Source organism: Euwallacea fornicatus, chromosome 8 (assembly GCF_040115645.1).
Source record: "Euwallacea fornicatus isolate EFF26 chromosome 8, ASM4011564v1, whole genome shotgun sequence".
NCBI lineage: Eukaryota > Metazoa > Arthropoda > Insecta > Coleoptera > Curculionidae > Euwallacea > Euwallacea fornicatus.
This window is the reverse complement of record NC_089548.1, coordinates 2,138,374-2,162,814: the sequence shown is the minus strand read 5'-3', so window position 1 is coordinate 2,162,814 and position 24,441 is coordinate 2,138,374. Positions and strand designations below refer to the sequence as shown.

Below are 24,441 nucleotides of genomic sequence, written 5' to 3'. Positions count from 1 at the left end.
TTTCTGAGTACAGGGTAACATTGGTACTTATTTTTAGCAACACAAAGCGGAGATCCTTGATCTTCCATTAAAAAAAAAGTTTTCTGAAAATTATATGGAAAAATATTTATTTTTTGCTTATTTTTAAGATTTAAACGCTGATGTTTCGGAAATAGATGGAGCAAAGTGCCAACACGGCACATAAAAAAATTCTAAAGTTTTCTACAAATTTCCAAAGTGGAGCATAATAAAAAGAATCTCCAAAAGGAGGATTGGGAGGCATGGATCTGTGGGGATTTAAACCGAATTATTAATTGGTTCATGGTCCATGTTGTTACTCATTGTTGTTAATTTTTTTTTCAAATCGAGTCTTAGACATTCAGGAAATTGAACATTAATCGCACTCCATTGCACATGTTTTCGATTCCATATCGAAGCAAAATGCATATTGAATGCAACTTTCTGGACGGTAGAAGAACTTTTTCTACGATTTTTTCTTTACGTTCCAGACAAATGTGCTAAGACTATACGGTCTAATTCACCGGAAAGCCGCTCGGCGGTTTCATGTAAAATAGAGAATGGCGCAAAAATTCAAAATTGGAAAATAAATGAAAATAATTTGGTGTCCAGTGTTTGGGCTACCATGTTGCAATGCAATTTACATAAAAACATGCACTAATTGAAATGGGAAACATATGAGCATTTTAGCGAGAAATTAGCCCCTGCGATTTTATACAATTAATGTAGTGTTTTCGGCAAATTTTATATATCTATTATATGTGCACGGACATATATTGAATCTTCCAAATTAATTTTCATACCTGTCCTTTTTTACTGCGACTGTACACACGTGTGTAAAAGATAATTTAATATATATATAGATTCACTATCTATAGAGCCAACGCCTTGCATAGAAGTTAATGCATTTATGAGACAAAGCTTTTACTGAGGAAATGAGGCTCTATATTGACACAAGTTGACGTTAAAATCGATGATTTGTTTCAAGCTGCCTTTGTTTTTTTCTGAAACGAATTTTATCCAGTACATACCCGATTTCCCAGTGATATCCATGGCCTTGAAGTTGCGCCCCTTTATGATGGTGATAGTTAATCTGCCGGCTTTAGGCAGGAAGCACAGACACACCATAAGCTCTCCTAAATTGACTTCGTCCTGTAGATCAAACAAAAAACATTTCTGAATATAAAAAAAATGTTTCATATTCCGCAAATCCTGAAAATTTCACGTTGCAAATAGTTTCTTTCCCGATACAAGAACGCTATTGTTTTAGTCCATCGTATCGAGAAAAACGTTCTTGACTTTTCATGGCAACAATAGAGATCTCATTCTCGCTTTTTTACATTTTTCATTAAAGAACGTGATTTATTTTTCTTCAATTTTCATTTGGCATCAGGATTCCATTTCGAATAACAAAAGAAATAGCAATATGGGCATGTATACGCCGTAAAATGGTATAACGGCTGATTGCATTTTAGGGGGCTGAAGTACCGATCATCAGTGGATCAAAGCCCCAAAAGCGTCCGACCGTGTAAATTTAACACACCGAATTCAATTCGTTTCTGCCCGGCACACGAGGATTGATCGATAATTCATCAAGGTGGAAAGTCGCAAAGTTAATTCCATTTGGCGAACGCAAAGCGGGACCGGTTTGTTTTCGTTTTATTGGCGGGAGCAAATATTATCGATACCCTGCGACCCTAAAAGCTTAAAGACACTGCCGGTAAAATAAATATCTTCCATCTTTTCTTCTAAAATTTCTCACACCTCGAAAACGGCAGCAGTTATAATCTCAGACGCAGCACTAATGTAAAGCGAAGAAAAATACGTATATTTACACACAACGTTCTTTAAGTTTTGAACGGAAAACAGAGAAATTTCCCACTTTCGGACGTTGTTAAAACTATTTCCAAAAAAGATTTAAATATAATATCGGCCGCGTCCTCTAGTAATTTGCTTCTCAAAAGCTCCAAATATCGATAATTTTTTTGGCAACTCACTATCGGCATCTGCGAAACAAGCATTAAGGCCATTAGCGGCACAGCGCGAGTGATCATTGGCGGCGCCCAGATGGCGCAGCGGTAGAATGAAATATGTTTATCCATTATCTAACCCCCGAAAGCAGCTAAAGAGGCTTTAACTTCGACCTCCACTATTTTCTCGTCTTCTCTCTCGCGAAACGTGCCGACGGAGTTAGACTCACTCACCACTGGAGGACAAAGTACAGGCATAGTGTACTCGAAATCTTGCTGGCCATGCTCGACGACCTCAACTAAATTGTCCACTGTGACATGACCAATCAGATCGTGCCTTGCGAACCTGTCAAAGTCGAAAACTGACAGCTGCAGGTACCTGGATTCCAACTCTTGACTTGTAACACTATCGACAAAACAATAGTTAGTATTGATCTGGAGCAGAGCTATCGGTTTTCACCTGAAAATGAACGTCTCATTGAAAACAGGATTTAAGCTTTTCCTATGGACTTTGGTCTGGTATTTCTTTTTGCGATCGGGCAGTAGATGGAGCTTCACGTAAGGATCACATGTTCCAAACGTGTCCTTGACTGGAAGGTCCCGGGCCTCAAACATCTAAAGTGAATATGAGATGCAACATAGTGTTGCTTAAGGAGATATGATGGCATAGTGTTCTTATGCCCTAATTTATGTAAACAATATTCTAAGAGAAAGAATATTAAGTAAAAATTGTCGGGCAGCGCGCCTTAATAATGTGGTTCGAGCTGACAAGAATATAAAGATGTTTGCCCGGAAGATAATATCGTACTTTATTAAAATTTAGAGGAGAAACTGCGCTAAGTAGATTATAATGAGTTTCTGGGTAGACAAACCTTAACTACAAGGCCCTCTAACTCCTTATCGTATTTCAGTGCAAAATGTAGAAATCCATTGGTAACCATTTTCACCTCACTCTCGCTTTTTATGGAGGGCTGCCTCTGCAGCATTTCTTTCTGATACAACTCGGGCTAAAGAAAAACACGTTATTACTAGAAATTCAATTAAACCTTGGTTCGGTTTGCGTATAAATGAATTCAATATTATATTTCTCTTTTGGAAAAATCGATGAACATTCGACGTTAGTGTTGCTCGAGCAATACTTAAACGAATCTATTTTATGTTAGTCGAACGTGAACGACTAGAGTAAAACCAATCAAGAGCTGGGCAGGAATGTTTGCGTTTTAGTGTAACTAAACTTTGAATTGCGGATTCGGGTATCCGAAAAGAGCACACTTGATACGACAAAATGGCCACTGAATACTATCTGCGCATGTCCAAGATTTTCCCACATGTCATAACGAAATAACGATACTGGAAACGAAATCGGCCATGTTGATGTAAAGGTGCAGGTGTCCGAATGCACCATCGGATATGAGACGTGGACAAGCAAACTTTACATGATTTTATTTTTTAATTTAATATCGTGTTCGCGTACCTGAATGATTCCTATCTTTGAATTGCTATGATTTCTGTCTAAGCTGCAAATGCTGAATTTGATTTCCCTTCGCATGTCCAAAACGTGGGAGTACTGTCGTTGAAAGGTCTGGTGACGCTCCGATACAATAGGCAAAGTCGTCTGTCTGAGCACCTAAAATGTTCAAAAAAAAGGTTAAGTTATCTTCTAAATGACCAAATTGAGAATTAAAAGTTTCCTTTAAAGCAAATTATTTAGAAACATAAATTAGAAAACTCCCGCTCTCGATCGGTCTGATACCTAAAATTATAAATTAATGGGTAAAACTAGTATCAAGTTTTTTTCTGTTCTTACTGTAAATTATGGTACCTAAAAAGGCGACAAATTTGATCATTTGCACTATGCCTGTTGATTAAATTGAGTTACCCTATCACTTCGTGCACCAATTTTCGAAGGGTTACAAAAAGCTGATAACGGCTACTAATGCCTCTTAGCTTGTAAGACCGATTAATAACTGTTTTTAAGGGTAAATTGTTCTAGCACACCGTTAAGCTGAGCTTCTAGCACCTACTCTTGTGGCACACCACCAAAAAAGCTACTAACTTTAACTCTGCTTGCGTTCTTCTATTGTTATTAAACTTTTAGTATCAATGAAAACAATGAGTGTGTTTGAGTATCTAAAACATTATAAAAAATGTAAAATTACTGATTTTGAGCAATAAAAATGAGAAAATTCCTAATTTTGGTCGACCGCAAAAATAGCTACTGATACTTTTCAAAACCCTTTGAAACTTTGAAACGATTTACCTTTCACATAGCTGGAAAAAGTACAATTTTTCTGCATTGGTGATGAAAATCTTTTTCCCACACATTTATTATCAAAGAATTCGTCAACTCTAGTTTGAATTACTTGTACTCAATAACATCACTCGTAGGTGAACATAAAAATAACCAGGTTGATGATTATAAATAAATATTAAAAACAATATTTAGAACTTGGAATAAAACTAATATTTTTATGTATATTTGAGTAATTACTGACATTCACTCCAGCTGACAAAAATATTCGTTCATTTGTATTTATTTATGTATTTCTACCGAAACTTCTACAAAAATCCTGGATCCAATTATCCGTTGATTCTCTACGGAATTCTCAATATCGCCTTCTGCCACTGTGTCTGAATCGAAAAAAATCAGATTTATTCTGTCGTAGAAAATAAATCTTCCATTCAATCAATGATTTCATTATTTGGCAAAAATCACAACCAAAGTAATCGTTAATAACTGAATTTTTACTGCGATACAACTTCAAGTTTAAACAAATAAAACATTTTGGGAAATCGCAAACACGCAGAATTTGGTTCATGAAATTCTCCCATGATTATAACTCGTGCATCAAAAATTCTAGACAATTTTAGACCAATATGTATGAATGCAATCTGGATGAGAAAAAAAGAATTGTTCACTACACGTATTCGTGCTTTTTTCATCTCAATTTCCATCGATGCATGTTCGCTGAAAATTCATCGATGATTTTCAATGCAGTTTTTACATCACACGTGATAATCATAAGATTTTCATTACGACAAACATAAATTAGTCATTAAGTGACAGTCAGCTTTTTCCTCAAAGTGAACAATATTTTCATTCTTAACAATACGGTGGCTCATAACACTAAAATATGAAGCGGTTCTAATTGCTTGCAATTTATATTCATAGTTTTTATGTGCTTACCACTGCTAATTAAATAGAAGATTTATTTTCTGTGAAAAATAGTTTAAATTTGGATTTTTTAGCTTTCACGCGAAAGTATATACCATGAATATGAGCTGACAAAATAAAAAATGGAAATTTGCAAGCAACTTCTTCTTTTGAAGCAATTCAATTGATCGCACCTGTCTGTTCCAGATAGATCGAATATGAAACTGAGATGGTGAAGCTTCGTCTTTTATTGCATTACTCGATAAATTACACAAACAAGAAAAGGTACAGGGTTGATCCTATAATCAATCCAAGGACAGAAAAGGGTTAGTTCTACTAATTTTTTGAGAAAATAAGGCAACGTATCGAAAAGTTTTTGGACTATACGAATATGTCTGTCGAAAGTGTTGATATCCTGCGTGAAATGATTTCACCCTTCATAATTAACCAAAATCAGATACGATCAAGTGTTCCAAATAAAGAAAGTATTGGGTGTGTTGTTGAAAAATGATGATGCGCATGGGCGTAGCATAAGGGTATATTACAAAATAATAAACATAAAACGAAGCGATACAAAGGGACGAGGTAATGTCAGTATTTTGTGTATTCTAATTCACGATAGGTGCCCATAAATTTGGTAATGTCGGGCTCTTTCACGTCACTCCATTAAAAACTACAAGCGTAGGTACATCTATCCCAGTCGAATTAGAAATTTGTCCCTGGACTCAAATTTTCTAATCAGTCGATTTTTAAGTCATTCGTGCACCCGGTTAAGTATAAATGTATAGCCGTTGCTGATGGACATTTAAATCGGTCGAGTAGAAAATCCTTCATATGCGCCTCCTAAAAACACAAACACATGCAATAGCATTGTTGAAATATCAACAAAACTCATAGCTAACTGATCAGTACAGACAACTATTGGGTAGCCCGTACGCGAACACGAAATGTTACCAGCAACTGCTTAATCGCGTCAATATTTAGTCACTAGCAACTCAAGCTGTTCGTGCGCGGCGGGGCTAATTGATAATTTCAATAAGCGCAAATAAGTCTGAGGAAGTAAGTATCCGAAAAGTTAACACATATGTACCAATCACGTAAATTATTATTCACGTCACAGGCTTCATATCATCACTGACGCCACAACTTTGCAAAATTAATATGTTGCAAGAATTTTCAAGGTGTTGATGTAACGCCAGCAGTATTTAATGCTTTTATAGCCGCTGATACCTTAAGGCGACCCTAGACCCATCGCGCTGCGCCGTACAGTTAAAGTCTGATCTGCGCCGCAACGCCCCAAATTACACGATTCTGTAACAAGAGCTAAAGCAAACGGGAAAGTGTCAGAACGTCAAAGACAAATGTTTATATGCGCACTTTTGTTTTGGATGAGGTTAATAATTACGTTGTCTGCATAGTTTTGAGTTGAGTAATCGTTGATTTTAATTTAAATAGTGTGCGTACCTCGAACAAGACACACAATCAACTTTTTTTCTTTAATATTTTACGCTATTCGTTGCGCTACAAGGTTAGAGGCAGTAGTAGAGCTGCGTAGATCAGCGCAGTATTACGCACTAAGTGCGGCTTCGCGCAGCGCGTTCGGTCTGCAGTCGCCTTTACTTACAGTGAGTAAATGCAAGTTCAGTGCATTCGGCACACGCTAAATAAAGCAAAAGATTATAATACTCAATTCCAAAATGTTAAAATTCTATTTACGTCTGCAACTGAATTCAGTGGTAATAAGGAGTCATTATTTTCCAATTATCTTTCAAGATAGTTGATAAGCGGCGCTACCAGCTCCTTACAGCGGCTGTTTGAGCACTTGCGCGTTATACCAAAAATAACAAAAAAACACCGATAATAAATAACCAGGAGCACTGTTTTGGCTCTCAGAAGAACAGATGTTTGCCGTAAAAGTTGATGAACAAAAAAAACGAGAGTTTAAAACATCAAAATGCACAAAAATTAACGAAAATTGACGCTTTCGCAATATCAACTGTCAAGACAACCGAAAAACGTCAAGAAACTATTCGGCGTTCATACAATAAAATAAAGTTATGTTTAGACATTCAAATATATTTTTATCCTTTTTTAGCAAATTAAAATCATACGACTTGTCAATTTTACGTAAGACGACTCTCAATCGATTCATTTTGTGACGTGAATAAAAAGATGCGTTATTTGCACTATAAAATCCAGCCAAATGTGCTTTATCGATGCCTTCTCAAGAATGCCAACAAAGCTGGAAAGGTCGCTGGTAATTTTTATCAGCTGAGTAGATTTCAGAAATTTGACAGAGGCGTCACAAAGCGTAACGTTTCTCTGACATCATCCAGTGTCACATTCCACATGAATGAGCAAAAAATTTTCGAATTCTGGACCATTTATATTCGTCGTTATTTCGCACCTTGTCCACTCAAGTCTGGAAAGATAAATCAAACGATCGATAGGGCAGAAAGCGGCGAACGAATCCTCACCAAGGGAATTTTTAGAAAAAGAAGAAAAGGGCGAACACAAACCGAGCATTTTTCGAAATGAGTCCGCAAGAGGTTAAGCAGAGCAAGAAGTTGTACGTTACTGGGAATTATCGTTTCAACGGGAAACTGTTGGGAAAAGGAAACTTTGCACGGTAATAACGTCTCGCTTTTATGTCCCTTTAGGGTTAGGTACTATGAAGGTTTCGAAATTTGATCGACGCGCTACACCGAAAGGCACCAGTCGGCTTCTGCTTTCCTTCGGTTTCCCTTTTATTATTCAAACACGACACTCGCTCAATATTTGCTCAATTATCTACTAATTAACGTCGAATTCGCATGAATCGCACATTTGAGGAAAATTCAACAGATGCTCCAGAGTTCTCGGAAAACCATAAACTTACTTTGAGAGGAGAAGGGTCCTTTACCCAGGAGCTACGCCCACACTCTTGACACTCAAGAAATTCAACCTGATTCATTAGATTACTCAAAGACAAAATGATTTATAAACGGCTCCTTCGTGAGCAAGTACTTGAAATACCGTAGATTGACCTTATCCCCGAATGTATATAGCGCTTTTCAGAGTTGAGGAAGCGGTTCCTACGAAACTCAACGTTAAAGTCGCGGTTAAATTCATGAACATTTCCCAAATTAAGGAGTCCTATATCATCAAGAATTTATGCAGGTAAACATACATTACGAAAGCCTAATTTGCTATGAAGCTAAAGGTATCGCCCACATTTCGCTCTATATAGTTTTGTATTTGAAAATATACAGGGAAGCGAAGCTAATGGCAAAGTTGAACCACCCCTGTGTGTGTGCTCTGTATCAAACGATGCAGATATCAGAAAATGCATATTATTTAGTCACGGAATTGGCACCTGGAGATTTGTGCACATTCATCAAAGAACAAAGTGGGGGTAGATTTGACGAAAAAACTGCCAATATATACACCCAGAAATTTGTCTCCGCATTGGCGCATTTGCACCATAGTGGGATGAGACCACATACAGGGCATTCGTTCCTGGAACATAAGGATCTCGGCAAACATAAAATATACAAGGTCGTCATTGGAACTTTCCCTTTTCTACAATGTGGCAGTGTCCTATTGGGAATCCGACGTTTCCATTTTTAGCAACCATTACCAACTTTGGCTTTTCTTATGGGAGCCTTTGTAAATTTTCGAACGTACACGTTCCTGATATCTCCAGCGATATACAGAATGAACAGCTCAAAGTTATTTTCTATTCTTTCATAGAAATTGGACCAAGTTTAAAGTATATATTTTCTAAATAAAAAAGACGTGTTCAGTAAATAGCATGTTAAAACCTCCTTCCAAATAATAAACGGTAATGGACTAAGTCTTCCAATATATTCAATATAATTCTGCAATATCCAGAAGAGATTTAGCAGAAGAACCTAAAACATGTCATCAGGGAACATGGAGCCTTGAAATAACGCATAAATGTCGCCAAGTTAAAATTCATATGTGATATGTCCCTAGAGAGTAATTTCAAACAAGGGGGCCACGCGTTGATCAGATGCATCCCTATTGGATTATTATTTATGAGAAACTAACTCATAAATATTAGAAACATGTTATGCGAACTTTGTTTAAACTTAACAACTCTCGTATCTTTTATAGTATGGTGATCGAAATCCCCATGGTTCAGCTTCAGAAATGAACACTCTGTATATTTTTAGTAATTTGTCAATAACACTGAAACTTATTATTTTTTCCATGATTTAAATTTATCTTTTTTAACATCGGTTGGTTCATCTAATAAACGTAACATTTTATCCATTAAAAGTTTTTTTCCATTTAAGCGAAAAGTTTTGCTCAAAGCAATATCTTTAAATTTGCCATTATATTATGCTTTATATGCAAACACTAAAACAGCCAGAAAGGTAAATTAAATTATAGATCCTTTTTTTCCACTTCTAACCTACAGCCCAAGGTTATGTTATTAAGGTCATCACTGGCGGCACTTCCTGCAGGACCATTTCCCAAGGCACATTTATCAAAATCGCTCGAGTAAATCTACTCGCCGTTATCAATCACATCCTTATCAATCATAACCACGCATTATAAACAGCTTTCAATTCACCTAACACATCAACAGTATGTGCTCTACCTTTCACAAAAAGACCACCTCAGAAGACGACCTCTCAAAGTAATATACACCTCTCTCCCACAATTGCGAATTACCTCTGTTATCCAATAAATCATTGAAAGGCCCGAGATATTGCCTCTTCATATCTCCTTTTTCTTCCTATTAAAACCTCATCATCCAGGTAGTCCATCGAGACTTAAAAATGGAGAATGTGACGCTGAATTACGGTCAAACTCAAATCAAGATTATTGACTTCGGCGTGAATAACATCTACAACTCCAACGAGCCTTTAAAAACCCATTGTGGCTCCCCCGAATATGCGGCCCCCTAACTTTTCATCACCGACATGAAGTACGGCCCTGAAGTGGACTTGTGGAGTGTGGGGATTATCTTTTATGGAATGATTTCGGATTTTTAAAGTTTTTTCATGTTCAATCTTGAAAATTGGATCAATTTAGGTGGTGGGACAGCTGCCCTTTGTGAGCTACCGTAACGAGCAACTCACTCCTGTGGAGGGACGCAGAAAATTGGTGTTTCAAATTAATAAGGGCCTGAATAATGAACGTAAGAGGGCTTTGACTGCTTTTACCGTAGATTTCAGGAACATAATTGGAGGAATGCTGATGCCGGAGGCAGGTATGCGAATTACCATAAGAAAGATGCTGGTACATCCTTTCATTAGCGAGAATGGTACCAAACTTATCAGGTTAATACTAAATTTTCATATCCGATTGCTCAAGAAAACAATTTTCGGTGTTTATGGTCCTATATCTGTTTCTCCCGTTTTACCAGAGATTTGACTATTTATTGCCATAGGCCCCTAATGCCATAGATGTCATAACTTCCCTGGTATTCAGAGCTGGAAAAATCGATTTTTTCAAGTTCAACCTTTACATTTTTTTGTTTTCATAATAGGAGCCGGAGCTATGGCTTTCCAATTTTTGTGTTTCCATATTTCACTACTTCAAGGAAGCAATTTAACCTTACAAACCAAACTTTTGGCTCCAGGGTCCACGATTGTTCAGTACACTGACCCGTGAATATTTCCAACTAACTCTTGATGCATTTAAGTTCTGAGCAATATTTCTCTGTCCTATGAAATCTACTTCGCAATAATTACTTAGAATGAATCCCATGCAAAATCTGGATGCGCGTCATCAAGCCGGGATAATTGCAGAAGTTTGCAAACTGTCGCGTCAGCCCCTCCAGGAAGTAATCCAGATTTTAAAGCAGGAGCCGTTAAGCAGGATAGGCGGCATGTACAATATTTTGGTGCACAAGATAGCCTCAAGCAGGTGACATGAACATTTTCGTACAAATAGTGAGGATTTCGCAGTGGCATATATTTGCAGATTAAACGGGGACGGAATCACAAAAGCCCAAGGAGTAAATGAAATTAATGCGAAGATAAACAGCATGAAACAGGAAGCCGTGTCCAAGCGAACTTATAATCTGAGGGATTTGCCTGAGGAAATTCGAGGTGGACAGGAATGGTACTCCCACTGTTATAGGTGAGAATACGATCATGTGTGAAGTTAAATTTGTTTGGCCGTATAGATTCTTCTATCTACTTTAGTTCAGGCCAAGCAACATCTCGGGCAACCAGGGGGTAGGTCTCCCACGAGTCCGCAGATAGCGGTCGGGGGTAAAAATGGATCCAGGAAACCGGGCAACTCCACTACAGGCGCCCGGCCCTGGAAAGTGCAGAGCAAATTTGCAGAAAAGATGATAAATTATAGGGATATTAAAATACCTCTTACTGCTCGGAAAACTTATTTCGGTAAATGAAAATGCTATTTAGGTTAGAGTCAATTTACGTTTAAACATTGAGAATAAAGAGCGATAAAAAACAATAAAAGAATTAAATTAAATTAAAACAGTGATAACACACAACTGAAAATAACTTCCTGTCATAACTCTTTTAAGTTCCATCTTTTCCGTTTTTTTTTTCACTTAACGCACCCAACTCTGTTATTTCGTTTTTTTTTCTACGTTTACTTTTTCACTCATTTTTTCCTTCACTGTTGTTCTTACAATTTTTTCTCTTTAGTTCTTTCCCTACATTCTTTTCTTCTTCAAGTTTTTTCCCCTCACTTTTCTTCATACACTTTTTTTCCTGCCCTCTTCTCCAGCGGCACTCTAAAAGCAGTAATTTTTCGTATACGAGTTCATGTCTAAGTACGGAGATCTAAAAAACACTTAAAGCTTGATAATGTTTCTTGTTTCACGTCGTTCATTTTCAACAAACGACGTGAATTTAAGTTTCTTTTATAAACGAATACATTTACCAGCTTAATTTCTTTATTACCCATTTTGGAGTAACATACGTTGGGTTATATGAGAACTATGAGTCTTCAGTGTTTAATTTCTTTTGCCATAGCTGAAACTACATCAAAAATCGCTAGGCCCTGATGTACAGTCTCTCCGATTGCCATACAGCCTGGAATCAGTCAGACGAAAATGTGCAAAGAATGAGTTGAAAGAGTCTGTACCCAGATCGGTTTACATAAAAAAAAACGGAGAGAAAAAGAGTGATCCAAATCCGAATACAAAGCCTGCGGCTTTACTGGCAAACGGTCTGAGAATTAATGCGAAAACTGATAGGGGGTAAGTAATCTTCGATGTTTTATGTGGTGAATACCCGAATTCATGGTTTTTAGTTCTAAACCGACACTCGACTTCTGTTGTTTTACATCTAATGCGAAAATCGGTGAATTCATTCTTCCGCCCTTTCTGGCACTCGCTACTATTGAAAGCATAAAATGCAACTGATCCGAAGTAGCTGATTTAAAAATATTTATTCTTCGTGGATAAACAAATTCGCAGTTTTAGAGGCAACGAACAATGCGAAGCCTTTGTCCTTGACAAGAGCGTGTACGAGTTGTCCCAGGTCAGCGACAAAAAACGAGGCAAAACATGAACTTTGCCCTTTAGGCTCTTCATTTCCGATAAGTTTGCATGTCTCGAAAGATAATTTCGTGTGCACGCAACAGGTTCAAGCTTAAATATATTTAGGTGGAATATCTCTTACGCTATAGAAGAGGGACGTGGATATGCGAGGGTGTTAAGCTAATAAAATTTATTGAAAAAGTTGGAATTTACGCGTTTTGGCAAAATTCGACAAGTTTCTTCAAATAGGCGAGTTTAAGGGGGGAGCAGAAAACTGCCAAGTTGAGCTCAGAAACTAGTTGGATGTGTCAATATAGACATACAGGCACTAATGATTTCAGCTATCAAGGATATGAGATCTCACTCGATGAGAGCGCTGAGCGATGTAGACAAAAGCAAGTTTACATCGGGAGTTCAGTTATTGGTTTTAAATTTCCCAAATTTGTTGAGTCAGCGATGATCTCAGAGAATCGCTAGGGTTGTCAGTACATGAGAGCAATACTGATTTCCGCTGTTGAGGGTATATGTGACGCAAGGATGTGTGTTTGCAAATAAAATATCGTGCATGATACGTCTAAAGGTATTTTCTTGCTCAAAATTCCCCCGATTACATGTTTTATAAATGACGTAAGCCAGCTTAATCTTAACTTTCATACTCGTGTGCAGCAGCAACTTCATAAAATATTCGTTCCGTAATTTAATTTTCCGGAGCCTTCGAAAGCAGATTTGGTTCGAATACAAATCAGTGCGTGTCAGCGACTAAAAGCTGATTTTTTAATATTCTCATTTTGCCAGGAACATCAATCTTCCATTGGAAACATCAGAGCTGGAGAAGTTGGAATTAGGAGAGAAAAAAAATTATATTTCCTCTTTTAATGTGACCCTTGACACAACCGATAAAAAGACAGAGAAGTGTAAAATTGTTGATTACCTCCGTTCCCCAAGATAACTGATTATTCCGTGCTTGACATTCTCGTTTGCAATTCCAACTACAAACATTAAATATTTATAAATCATCATAGGTATATTCATATTTAAACGAGGATCACATCAGTCGAAGGTTTTTACAAGCCTGACTGGAAATCAATTTTGTAATGAATTGACTCCAGTGTAGCACGACATAAATTGCTGAAACGCACTAAATTTATGCTAATTTCTTAAATTTTCACAGCACTGAAAAAGCTGACCCTAGAACTCGAATCGCCCCAGAACACAAGCGGGGAAGAAAACCAGAAAGCTACCCGGCCCCAGGCCGGCCACTACCTTCACTTAAGGGCCCTTAACAACACCGCAAAGTGATCCTAAGCCCGGCTCTGAAAAGCCGAGGACTACCATTAGCCAATGTAGGGTGAGGGGAAACAATTAGTGTTATTATTAGTTTTGATTATTTCCGCCGCTCGCAAGATTACTAAAACTGACCCGTCCCATGAAGTCTCAGGTCAAGCAGTGAAGAAGCACGCAATGGCCTGTGGGGATATAACCCAGAAACATAGAAAACCGACAAAACCGGTCATTTATAACTTGATTGTCCGGTCCATCGCTAGATACGTGTGCAAAAATGTCCTAGATAACTTGACCAATTTTAAGAAGTAAATGGTGCCTAGCCAGGGCCCCAAATGTAATGTAGAAATATAGTGTGTGATGTGAGTGTTGCATCTCCAGCTATTGCATCGATTTAACAAAGGCCTTTCTCAGTTCTTTAAATATCCTTCAACTGATTCATTGTGGTACCACTGAAGTTATTAATCGGGAAGTCATTAGAGCCACCCAGCCGGAAGTGACCGCAATTTAACCTTGCGGGTTATGGCCGAACATAAACTAACTTATTCTGCACTTATGGCCGTAGTTTAGCTCAAGTTAGAGCGAAATATCCCTTGCACTTTCCTACCTTAAGGTTAACGGTCAAAATCAAATTTCCCACCTTACAGCCTGCCCAAGCGCCCACTCGAGTTTCAAACAAACGTGTACAATTAACCCATCCCCACCAGGAAGTCTCGAGTTTTCTCAACGATTTTTTGCTCTATGAAATACCATGAAATGCCTTTAAATGAGTTAAATGTCTAAGGTGCAGATTTTTTCCAAATTATCTCAAAAATCGACCTCAAAATTTGTGTTTCGTAGCGAGAACAAGGTGAGAATTTAATTGTTTTCTCAGTCATTAAGGCATTAGAGACTCGCGCTCTGTTCAAGCAAACCTCATTGGAAAGTAATCAGTGTGTTCACACTACCGCGAGCGCCACGCTCTTATGCATTCACATGGGCGCCGCGCTCATTTGAGTGTGAGCGGGAACGTCGCTTGACTCCTGGTATGAAACGGGCTTTACTGTAATTGGTAATGTTTCCAGATCTTGTATACCTTGTAAACTTTCCTCGGAAGTTTATTAGGTGAAATTCCAGTTTTAGAACCGACGAAAATCTTAAATGAACAAAAATACGGTGAAAAATGGGTCGTTACGATTGTTTACTGGTGAAATCCCGATGTGTTTGGGTCGCAATTTACGTAAAAAATCAGGTATTCATGTCTGGAAGTTTTGTATATTCCGCGTATTATGAAATGAGCAATTTGATAATATTTTATATTTTATTTGCCCATTTAAAAAGAGCGTATTCCAGAAGCGAAAAATTCGTGCAAAGCTGGATAAAGTTTTGCGGAGCAATTTTCTCAAGTTTGAAAATAGACAATAATCTAAAGGAGCTAAATCTGGCGAGTAGGATGGATGACGGAAAAAGTTCGAAACAAAGTTGATTGATTTTGGCCATCGCGATGAGAGAAGTGTGGACTGGTGCATTGTCTTGATGAAATCAGACTTTCTTTTTCGCCAAATGCGATCACTTCTCCTAATTTCTTCTCTAAAACACTGCAATAAATTTGTAAAATACACTTCGTTCATTGCTTTTTCTTTAGAAAAATAGTCAGTAAAATTACCCTAAAAAACTCACCTTTCCCGCAGATAGAACGATTTTCTTCTTCTTTGGAGTCAATTCTCTCCGTTGAGCTCAATGTTTTGATTAGTCTTTCGTCTTATGTGTGAAATGATGGACATATGTTTTATCTATGGTTATGAACCGACCCCAAAAACTCGGTTTTATTGTTGCGAAAATTTGCTAAATATTCCCTTGAAACGCCCTCGCGGCGTAGTTCAACTGACGGTCTTCCGGTACAGTTTTGAGGATTTTCACCACAATATCTGGAGTGGTCAAATCTGGAGTGTCGGCGGGCCAAATACTACCACCACGTTTAAACTTTGCCACCCAATATTTTACAGTTCTTAACGAAGGATCAGATTCTCCCAGAGTAGAACCTAGCTCCACTTTGATGTTGGACGGATTAAGACCTTTCAAATTAAAGTATTGAATGACGTCTAGATAACCAATTTCTTCCATGTTTTTTTGTAAAAGCGTTCACTAAAAACGGCTCCAACGTCCGCCCAAATCAATGCAGTACCCTCCAATTTTAAATATGAACATTTAAAGATTAGGGCTTTGTAATATAGGCTAATTTTCAACAACAAAAATCGCCATGTATATCTCAGATCGGGTACTTCTGGGACTACTCGCGTATATTTAATAATATGACTAAAACGTGGTATCTTTATATTTAGACGTTTGAAATGGGAAAAGCATACCGGGCCCCACTATCATAAGACATCTATGCGGACATTTTTACATATCTTCTTGCAGAGTTATTGTGGAGAGTTGAAAGCCAGCTGGAGGAGAATGTTTACTTGATAGAGTTTTCAAGAAGTCTTAGCTAAATCTCTTGTTCCACGTGGGTTGAGGCGTCAATGATATAAGGGGAGCAACAGATCAAAACGTATTAACTCCGTTGATCTAACTTTTGACAAAGAAATAAAAATGTATTATTTTGTAAAAACTAAGACAAACAAAGCAATTTTATGTTAAAACATGTTTATTGCCAATTAAATAAACATACAAAAAAATCAACATACATTTTTATGATAGTCCTAACATTTTTTTTTTCATTTTATTTAAGATACGTTGATTAATACATTGAAAAATAATACCGTTTGATGTCGGACAAATGGATTAAATACACTTTAAAACAATCAGTTAGGTATAGCTTCTAAATTAAAATTGCTTTGTTTCGTCTTCTTCTGTCAAGCAATCGCACAGTTGCTATCATTTTCGACATTCTTGATAGGCAATGAATCATCTATAGTTTTTCTTGTAATATTCTAGGTCTGTATTGCTTCGTCCCTCTCCTTCAAAACATTTTTTGACTAACATGTCGACATCTTTTTCCTTCGCCTCCTTCAGACTACAAGTGTTTTTATCAATTACTGCTGGTTCTCTCACATTTTCCATCTAATTATTCCATAAACTTTTCCAGTATTTGCATTGTAAAAATTCTCCATTTTAACTTATATCCTTAGTAAATTTTGTCTTGTTACTGTGTTTCTTATTATAATTTTTTTAAATTTATATATTCCTTTAACATCTCTGATCCCATCCATCTTTTTCATATAATCCGCAAAAAAATGAATAATTATTTAATGCACTTTGATATGAAGACAAAACAATACGTTTCTATGTGATCGCGTAATGGAAGTTAATACTTTTTAAAATGATAAGGGATTTTAGGCATTTTCTTGAATAGAAAAAATTTAATAAATGAAAAATACCATTTTAATAAACATATATCTGACGAACATCTAGAACAAGGACAAAGATGATTCAGACTCGCTTCAATCAATTTTTTTTTTCATTTGGAGTTAACACGTTTTGATCTGTTGCTCCTCATATGCTCAATATCCCCAAGTATCCTTCAGCTTTGCAACGCCAATCTAAATTACCTCTCTGAATAACATGCCAACAAGTCTCGTTCGCTAAATAAGACAATTAATTCCTTTGTCGCCACATTGCCGTTTTCGTCGCCTGTACAAGGACAAAAATAGTGCACAAACACACAAAAAAGAACGGAGGCAATTTCATTGAAATACGCGCACAAAACCGGACACACACAAAAAGGACGCAAAACTACTGTTGTACATCTGGAGCTGACTCTCCCGCAAAGGCTTTTCAATTAGAGCATACTAGAGTGCCTCCATAGTTGCTTAAAAACGGAGAAAACAAATAACGCTCATTTAGTTTTCTGATGAAAATGAACGTCTCACGAAAACTACTTATTTTTTTCGTATCAGCATCCAAGTCACTCACAGAACAACAAACTTTCATTAAATGCCTCTTAAACCGCCTCACTCGCTCCCTCTAAAACGGGATCCTCATCCGTCTGGAAATGAAATTGTTTAACATTCATAAGCTTAATGCGAACCATGCAGTCACGCTTGCGGCTACACGTCTTGACAGGTACGAAATAGAACAGGGAATTCCACATGGAGAAACCCTCCCTCCATTAAAACGCGGACGAGCTATTCAGCATTCGGTTCCCGAGGGCAGTCGATTTAAATATGTTCTGTGTAATTGCCGAGACTCGAGGAAAAGTTTAATTAAACCATTAAGGTCAATTAAATGTGATTTCCAGCCGATATTCGTTCTCTACTTACACAAAACATTCCTGGAATAAACTTTATCTGCCTCATTAAGTTGACGTCAAGAATCTGAGATCATCTCGCGATTAAAAATCTTAATGAGACGCTATAGCCAAATTGCCATCATACTCACTTTTTTAGTAACAATTTCCTTGATTTCCTGAACGTAGCTCAGCTTCGTTTCCTCAGCTAAATCCGGCATCGATGAGCTGATTTGTATGGGGCCTTGCACAGAGGTCACCTCCTCCTCACTTGTTTTGGCTGGGACGGTTGGCCTGCTGCAAGCCCTTTCTCGCAACCACTTCCATGTGAAGACTGCGTGCTGGCTCAGGGTCGCTAAAAGAACTAAGAATTAAAATGGAGGGGGGGGGAAGAAAGTGCTCTTAAAGGAGAGTGCATGTAAAATTCAAAATCAAATTCAATATCAATGGAACCAAAATTAATCTAGAACTGTCCAGTTACACAACTAAATTCTCATAAACATGTGGTGCCAATACCTCTCTAGGATTGATCAGAGATTCAACCTATATATTTAATGAATATTTCGCCAGACCGTAATGGCCCCGTAATAACCATGGGCACACGGCATCGCAGCATTCAGGTTTATTTTCCAGGCAGTGTCCATTCTTTAAAATGTCCAAAAAACCTCTCAGGTAAAATAAGCCTTAACACTATCGGAATCTTTCGCCGACCAGTAGTGAATATACCATACATGAACGGGCACACCACCTCCAGGTTACCTCAACATTTCGGACAATCTTCGGTGGCCTCGCAGAGATTCTCATTGCACTCAATATTTTTCCAAGAATCACCTAAAAGAATCATTTTAGGTAAGTTCGGTCTTCATCAGTATTTTTGGGCATTTACTGTGCGTGTTGTCTTCGGGTCTTACCAATGATTTCGACAAATTCACTCGGATCGGTTCAGCCTTCATCAACATTTCATTGCTTTCGTTCTGGTTATTTCAGCATAAGTCTCGTCACTGCCGGTTCGGTTAATTTAGTAAAATTTATCTTGAGAGTAGGTTCGGCTTTTAGAATATTTTGCATTTTTGAATATTCGTTTTGAGTTTTCCGACCACCTACGGAAATCCAATTCAAGCCGATGCCAATTTCATCAACATTTTCGACAATTTCCCTGCATGCGGATTTCGTGTTTACACACTTTTTAATATTCTGACTCGATCTTCCCAACATTTCCTACAATCCCCCTCTGATCATTTCGGGTTTCAGCACCATTTTTTTACGTATAATCTTGGTATTTTTGAATATGTTCGAAAAATCATGCTCAGATCTTTCCTCGGGCCATCTCGACAATGAAAAATCTCAATTGAGTCGATTACATTAACATTTTCTTTAATGTTTTCACATGTTGATTTCCGTCTTTCGAACATTTTCGGAAGTTTGTGTTCGCGGGTCTTCCCAAAATTTCGATGAAATAAAGTGGAGTCACGTCGGACTTCGGAATTGCCCTCGGATTTCTTAATGCATCACTTGTGTTTTGTGAATGCTTTTGGGATAATCCTGTTCTGGTCTTCCTAACATTTCCGAGATGCAGACTTAAATCAACTTAGAGTTCTCTGCACTCTCGACAATTTCCAGAGAATTTCTTTGTATTTTTAGGTAAAGGATGACTGAATAATTATTAGAGAAAAGGATCCCTGCCACGGGATTTTTCGGTACAGTAATGAAAAAAATACATATTTCCTAGACTATGTTTTATTATAGCTTACTTACCAGAAAGCCAAACTGAATCACCTGCAAAAAGAAATAATAGTTATTGCTAACATTAAGATATAGTATGGTTATTCTTAGCACAGCTTATTTCTATCGGAGCACTTGAAAATTGCACTCGATTCATAAGAAACGTCCTTTACCTCTCCTGCTTCATAGCGATTTTCTGATGGTTGCTGCTTTATTAAATAAAATGTAGTTTTACCACCTTTCGAAGGGTTTTCACGATTTTAGGAAGTAAAATAAAAATAAGAAAATACAAAAATAAAGAAACATTTTAAAAATTAAAACAAACAAAAATTATTAAGAAATTTCTTTTTATCTTAGAAATATTTGCATTTAATCGTTCGAAAATATTACATAAACCGATATTAGTCGCAACCACATCAGATCGTATCCCTCGAATAACAACCACTCGAAACTCAATTATCAACCAACATTGCGATAGAATTTTTCATTGCCTAATAGAGATTAATTGGGGACAAAAGCTTAATCATCACATCTAATTATGTAAGAGGTTTCGTAATACGGGCATACATCTATCATCGTCGTACCAACATGAAATGGATGGTTGATTAAGAAGAAATTTTAGCACAACGGGTCTGAGCGAAGCTTGACAGCAACGAATATTGATTATTACGAACTATGGACTAATGGAAAAAATCTTTCACGAAGATTTGGTTATTAATCCGAGATAATTCTTTGAAGTGAAAGCATTCCTTTAAGTTCAGGTTAGTTCCGGTTAGTTACGATTGGCTCGGGTTAGTTGCGATTAGTCCAGGTTAATTCAAGTTCTCTCCTGAAGTAATGCTTATTGGCGTATCCGAGGAAGGAGAGGGGGGCAACAGTGAAGAGAGGAGGGAGGTTTTAGTGGATAGTCGGCATTTTGCTGTTCACCGGAGCCCCACACGGCCAGGCTGATTACCATTATACCAACGTGGCCTGGCGGAAGTGCGTAAATGCATTTCCCCCACCTCCAAAAAAAAAATCTTAATTCAAGTTAGTTGAGGTTATTTCAAATTTCTGGTTGAGTGGTGTGATGGCGGTAACAACGGGGGTTGTTTCACTCAATCTCACTGTTGCTGCATGTTAGAAAGTATTATACATGAGCCGAATGACGGAACCAATGGCAAGTTTATAATGAGTCGACCAAGATAATTATAGTCTTATTGGAACAATCAACTGAGTGGAAGTGAGACGATGATCCATTAAACTCACCGGACATGGAGTGGTCAACAGTTACTTGTGTAAGATAGATCGATGTGAGGACGAGAAATACTGGTTCGATGATAGCAACCACGACACGATGGAGCTGCAGTTCAGGAGTGAGGACGCACAGAGAGATTACGAAGGAAAAAAGATCGAAGATCGGGAATGAAAACACATGGACAATGCTTAAACTGAAGAAAATGCCGAAAATGCCAAGGAGACATGCTCTCTGCGGTGTTCGAGGTTAGGGGGGATAGGGGATTTTTATGGGATTGCAAAATATCGCCCTAGTTGAGTCGTAAATATCTTTTTTGAGACGCAAAAACTAGAACAATCGAGTGCTTGCAAACTTACTTTAATTAACCAAATTTGGATAAATCCTCCTAAAATTGCACTAAAACTTTTCAATGAAGGATTTACCAATAAAGCGGCCTCCAATTCGCCCAAGTACTAAGCCCTTCCATACAATAAAACCGTAAATCCTCATTACGTTTTTGCGAATTTTTCGCTTTATTATTTTGGGTAAAACAAACATTTTGATGCGAATATGCAACTTTATCATATTTCAGCATAAACATGACGGCGGGTCAGGAGCGGCAGGTGCATTAAAGGATTGAAGCCAGTCTGGGATTTTTAGGATTAGGTGTATTATCCTTGGGAAGAAATCCTCGAGTAAATCTGCATTTTTATTAAATTGCTTAAAAACTCTATAACTGGGGATTGGAGACACGCTTTGCCGATTTAATGCATCAATAGTGAAAGTTTTATGCATTTGCGTTCCTCCTCTATGAGCCGCACCTAATTGAACATGGGCGACTCCTGCAGGTTGCGTGATTTATTGCGCCATTAAGTTTTCCATATAAATTCCTGATTGAGCCCCGAAACCCTAATCGATATCCAGAATTTGCGCTTCGTTCTGAATCTTTGAGGAAGATTTTAGTTCAACTCGTGAACGTATACAGGGTGAGCGAAGACATGCCAGAGGAATTCCTCGAAGGATCCTGTTGCGGTGCGTCAAAACCTGGAGTCTAATTCACTAAAGAACATGGAACAGATAAATGCTTTAAAGTAATCAATTGTCTAAAAAAAAAAACAATAACTGTACCCCCTAAAGCTGTGCTGTAACCTACAAATACTTACTCCGTCTTGTTAGTTTAATCTGAAATGTGCCCTCTTGGGACCTCTTGGCGAGCCCTAACGAGGAGAATTTCCCTTTTTCTTCCACGAAAAAGGTCACCTAAATGGCAATTGTTTCAATACCTTCCGGTTAAAGACTTGACCTTTCCGAAAACCCAAAAACAATCATTTTGAACTAACAATGTAAGTTCTCAGCAAAAGACTTGTAGCGCCTTTTAGAACTTTCCAAATTATCGGACAATTATTACTGCTTAGTTCGTCCGACATGTTTCACTACGGATTGGAGGAAAGTTGGGGGGCACGTGAAAAGGTCCACGTGCCGAATTAAACAATTAAAATGTTGTAGATAGATCTCTTGGGTGAAGCTTATAAAAGCACAACGAGGAATTTAAGCAAGAGTTTTAGACTAACTTTTGTCTTAAATACTTGGATATCAGAGCAAAGCGTATTGTTCAGGAGTTCAGGTAGATTTCAGTAGATTATAGTATGAGCCAACTTAGCTTCGTTTCGAGATTTCATGATGGGTGGGGGTTTGATATTTTGGGGCTGTCTCAGACTTAGAGAGCGAATTTCCGACCGGAAGTTAGATGTTCCTAAAGAGTTTGTTTCCGAAAAATTGATTGGGGAGGATCATTTATGCTTTGGATTGAATCCAAAGGTGCTTGACGAACCCCCTCGAGTGGGTTTCGAGGTGACAAAAATAATGTAGAGGATGTTTAGTTCGTCGATACACGTTCGGAAAAGTGGTGGATCGCATTTTGAAGGTGCTTGGCTATATACAAGGTGTTGTAAATTCGTAGGCCAATCCGAACTAACCACCGATACCTTGAGCGCAAGTAATTAGACGGTTCTTGGCGACTTTTTTTTGGTACTTTATACTCACTATACAGACTGTTAGAGTTGTTAACAAAAAAACGTTTATTACTAAATTCAATGTTTCTTGAGATATTTTAATGAAATTCGGCAATAACACATAGTTAGATGGGAAACCCTTCTTCGATAATTTGGGTAAAAAAAGTAGAACAAGAATTATTTTTGTACAAAAATAAAGGATAAATACTTTCCCAATATAAACGAAGGGTACCATGTATTGAGAGGCAACTTGCTGAAATATCTTCTAAACTATGCGGTAAATTACAATTTTACAGAAACAAAATAAAATTATATAAAGGAACATTTAGTTTAAAAAATTAAACACGTTCAGCATGGGCTTGCGCAAAAAGGAGTAAGATGGGAAAACGTGTCCACGACCCCCCGTTTTCCCCCACTCTGTTTTCAAAGTTTTTCCGTCTGTTTCATCGAACTACTTCTACAAAATTTCATTAAAAAATTTCAAGAAACGCCGAAGTTATTCAGAAAATTATTTTTTTACAGCTTCAGCACTTTGTATTGTGAGTATAAAACACCAAAGAAGGGTCACATAAGAAAAATCTAATTTTATTTTTTTTAAACTGTAACCATAGAATGTTCTAGTTCATGTAAGGAACTAATTGGTTGTTCTCGGGGAGGATGGTACGTTGTGCAAAGACATATACGGGATGTTTGGTCCACCGACACACATCCTAAACAGGATGATAGTCGAGATGATTATAAACGTATGTGGCCATATACAGGGTGTCTATTAAATGGCGACATTAACTTCAAAAGATGAGTCCTTGTCATATTTTATAAGAAAAAGTTCTAATAAACGTATAGGGACTATTATTACATGTTTATTAATAAATTCATGTTTTGATGAAATGATGTGCAAGGAAATTTTGAATCGTCGATACCTCGAAAACCATTGCTCTGAGAGTTTTCGATTAAGCATACCTTTTTTGTTTAGTATTAAGGGGGAAACAAGACGTAATTTATTATAAATTAAAATACACGGTCCTAAAAACGTTAGAGCAAATTTAACGCAAGAATATTACTGCATGTAACGCCCCCTACATATTGCAATAAAACCGATAATATATTTCAATTTCTCTTTTCGAAACATCCGTGAATAGTGAATCTCATCGAGTTATTACCCTTACGTCCGAAAATATTTATGAAAAACTGAAATTTTTTTTTTAACACCCTGTATCACAAAACCGGAGCAAGATAGAACATAGGTTTCTTAGTACTTTTTGTTATAAAATCTGACAAGGAATCACACCTCGAAGTTAATGCCATCGTTTAGTAGACACCCTGTATGACATATGAAAAAAATATAAAAAAATTGTGACAGAAACGGTGGTTCGCATTTAGAGATTTATAATCATTAGTAAAT

The 24,441-nt window shown here is 37.4% G+C and overlaps 2 protein-coding genes across 2 annotated transcripts in view; one reads left to right on the top strand and one right to left on the bottom strand.

Moving 5' to 3' along the window:
• LOC136340776 (synaptotagmin-9-like) overlaps positions 1-24,441 on the bottom strand; it is a 40,676-nt gene that overhangs the window by 4,617 nt on the left and 11,618 nt on the right. Inside the window, exons 2-8 of the mRNA XM_066285103.1 lie at positions 19,845-19,865; positions 18,242-18,444; positions 3,442-3,594; positions 2,840-2,974; positions 2,428-2,582; positions 2,202-2,373; positions 1,029-1,149 (exon numbers count right to left, since the gene is read on the bottom strand). Coding sequence (XP_066141200.1) covers positions 1,029-1,149; positions 2,202-2,373; positions 2,428-2,582; positions 2,840-2,974; positions 3,442-3,594; positions 18,242-18,444; positions 19,845-19,865 — 960 coding nt within the window. The remainder of the gene's footprint in view (positions 1-1,028; positions 1,150-2,201; positions 2,374-2,427; positions 2,583-2,839; positions 2,975-3,441; positions 3,595-18,241; positions 18,445-19,844; positions 19,866-24,441) is intronic.
• On the top strand, positions 7,374-14,217 carry LOC136340754 (serine/threonine-protein kinase kin-29-like). Its single transcript, XM_066285068.1, is given in 11 exon segments — positions 7,374-7,750; positions 8,179-8,280; positions 8,373-8,591; positions 9,890-10,116; positions 10,172-10,415; positions 10,834-11,004; positions 11,062-11,213; positions 11,286-11,489; positions 12,115-12,316; positions 12,542-12,599; positions 14,003-14,217. Coding segments are annotated over 11 exon segments (1,863 nt in total). The 5' UTR covers positions 7,374-7,655; the 3' UTR covers positions 14,192-14,217.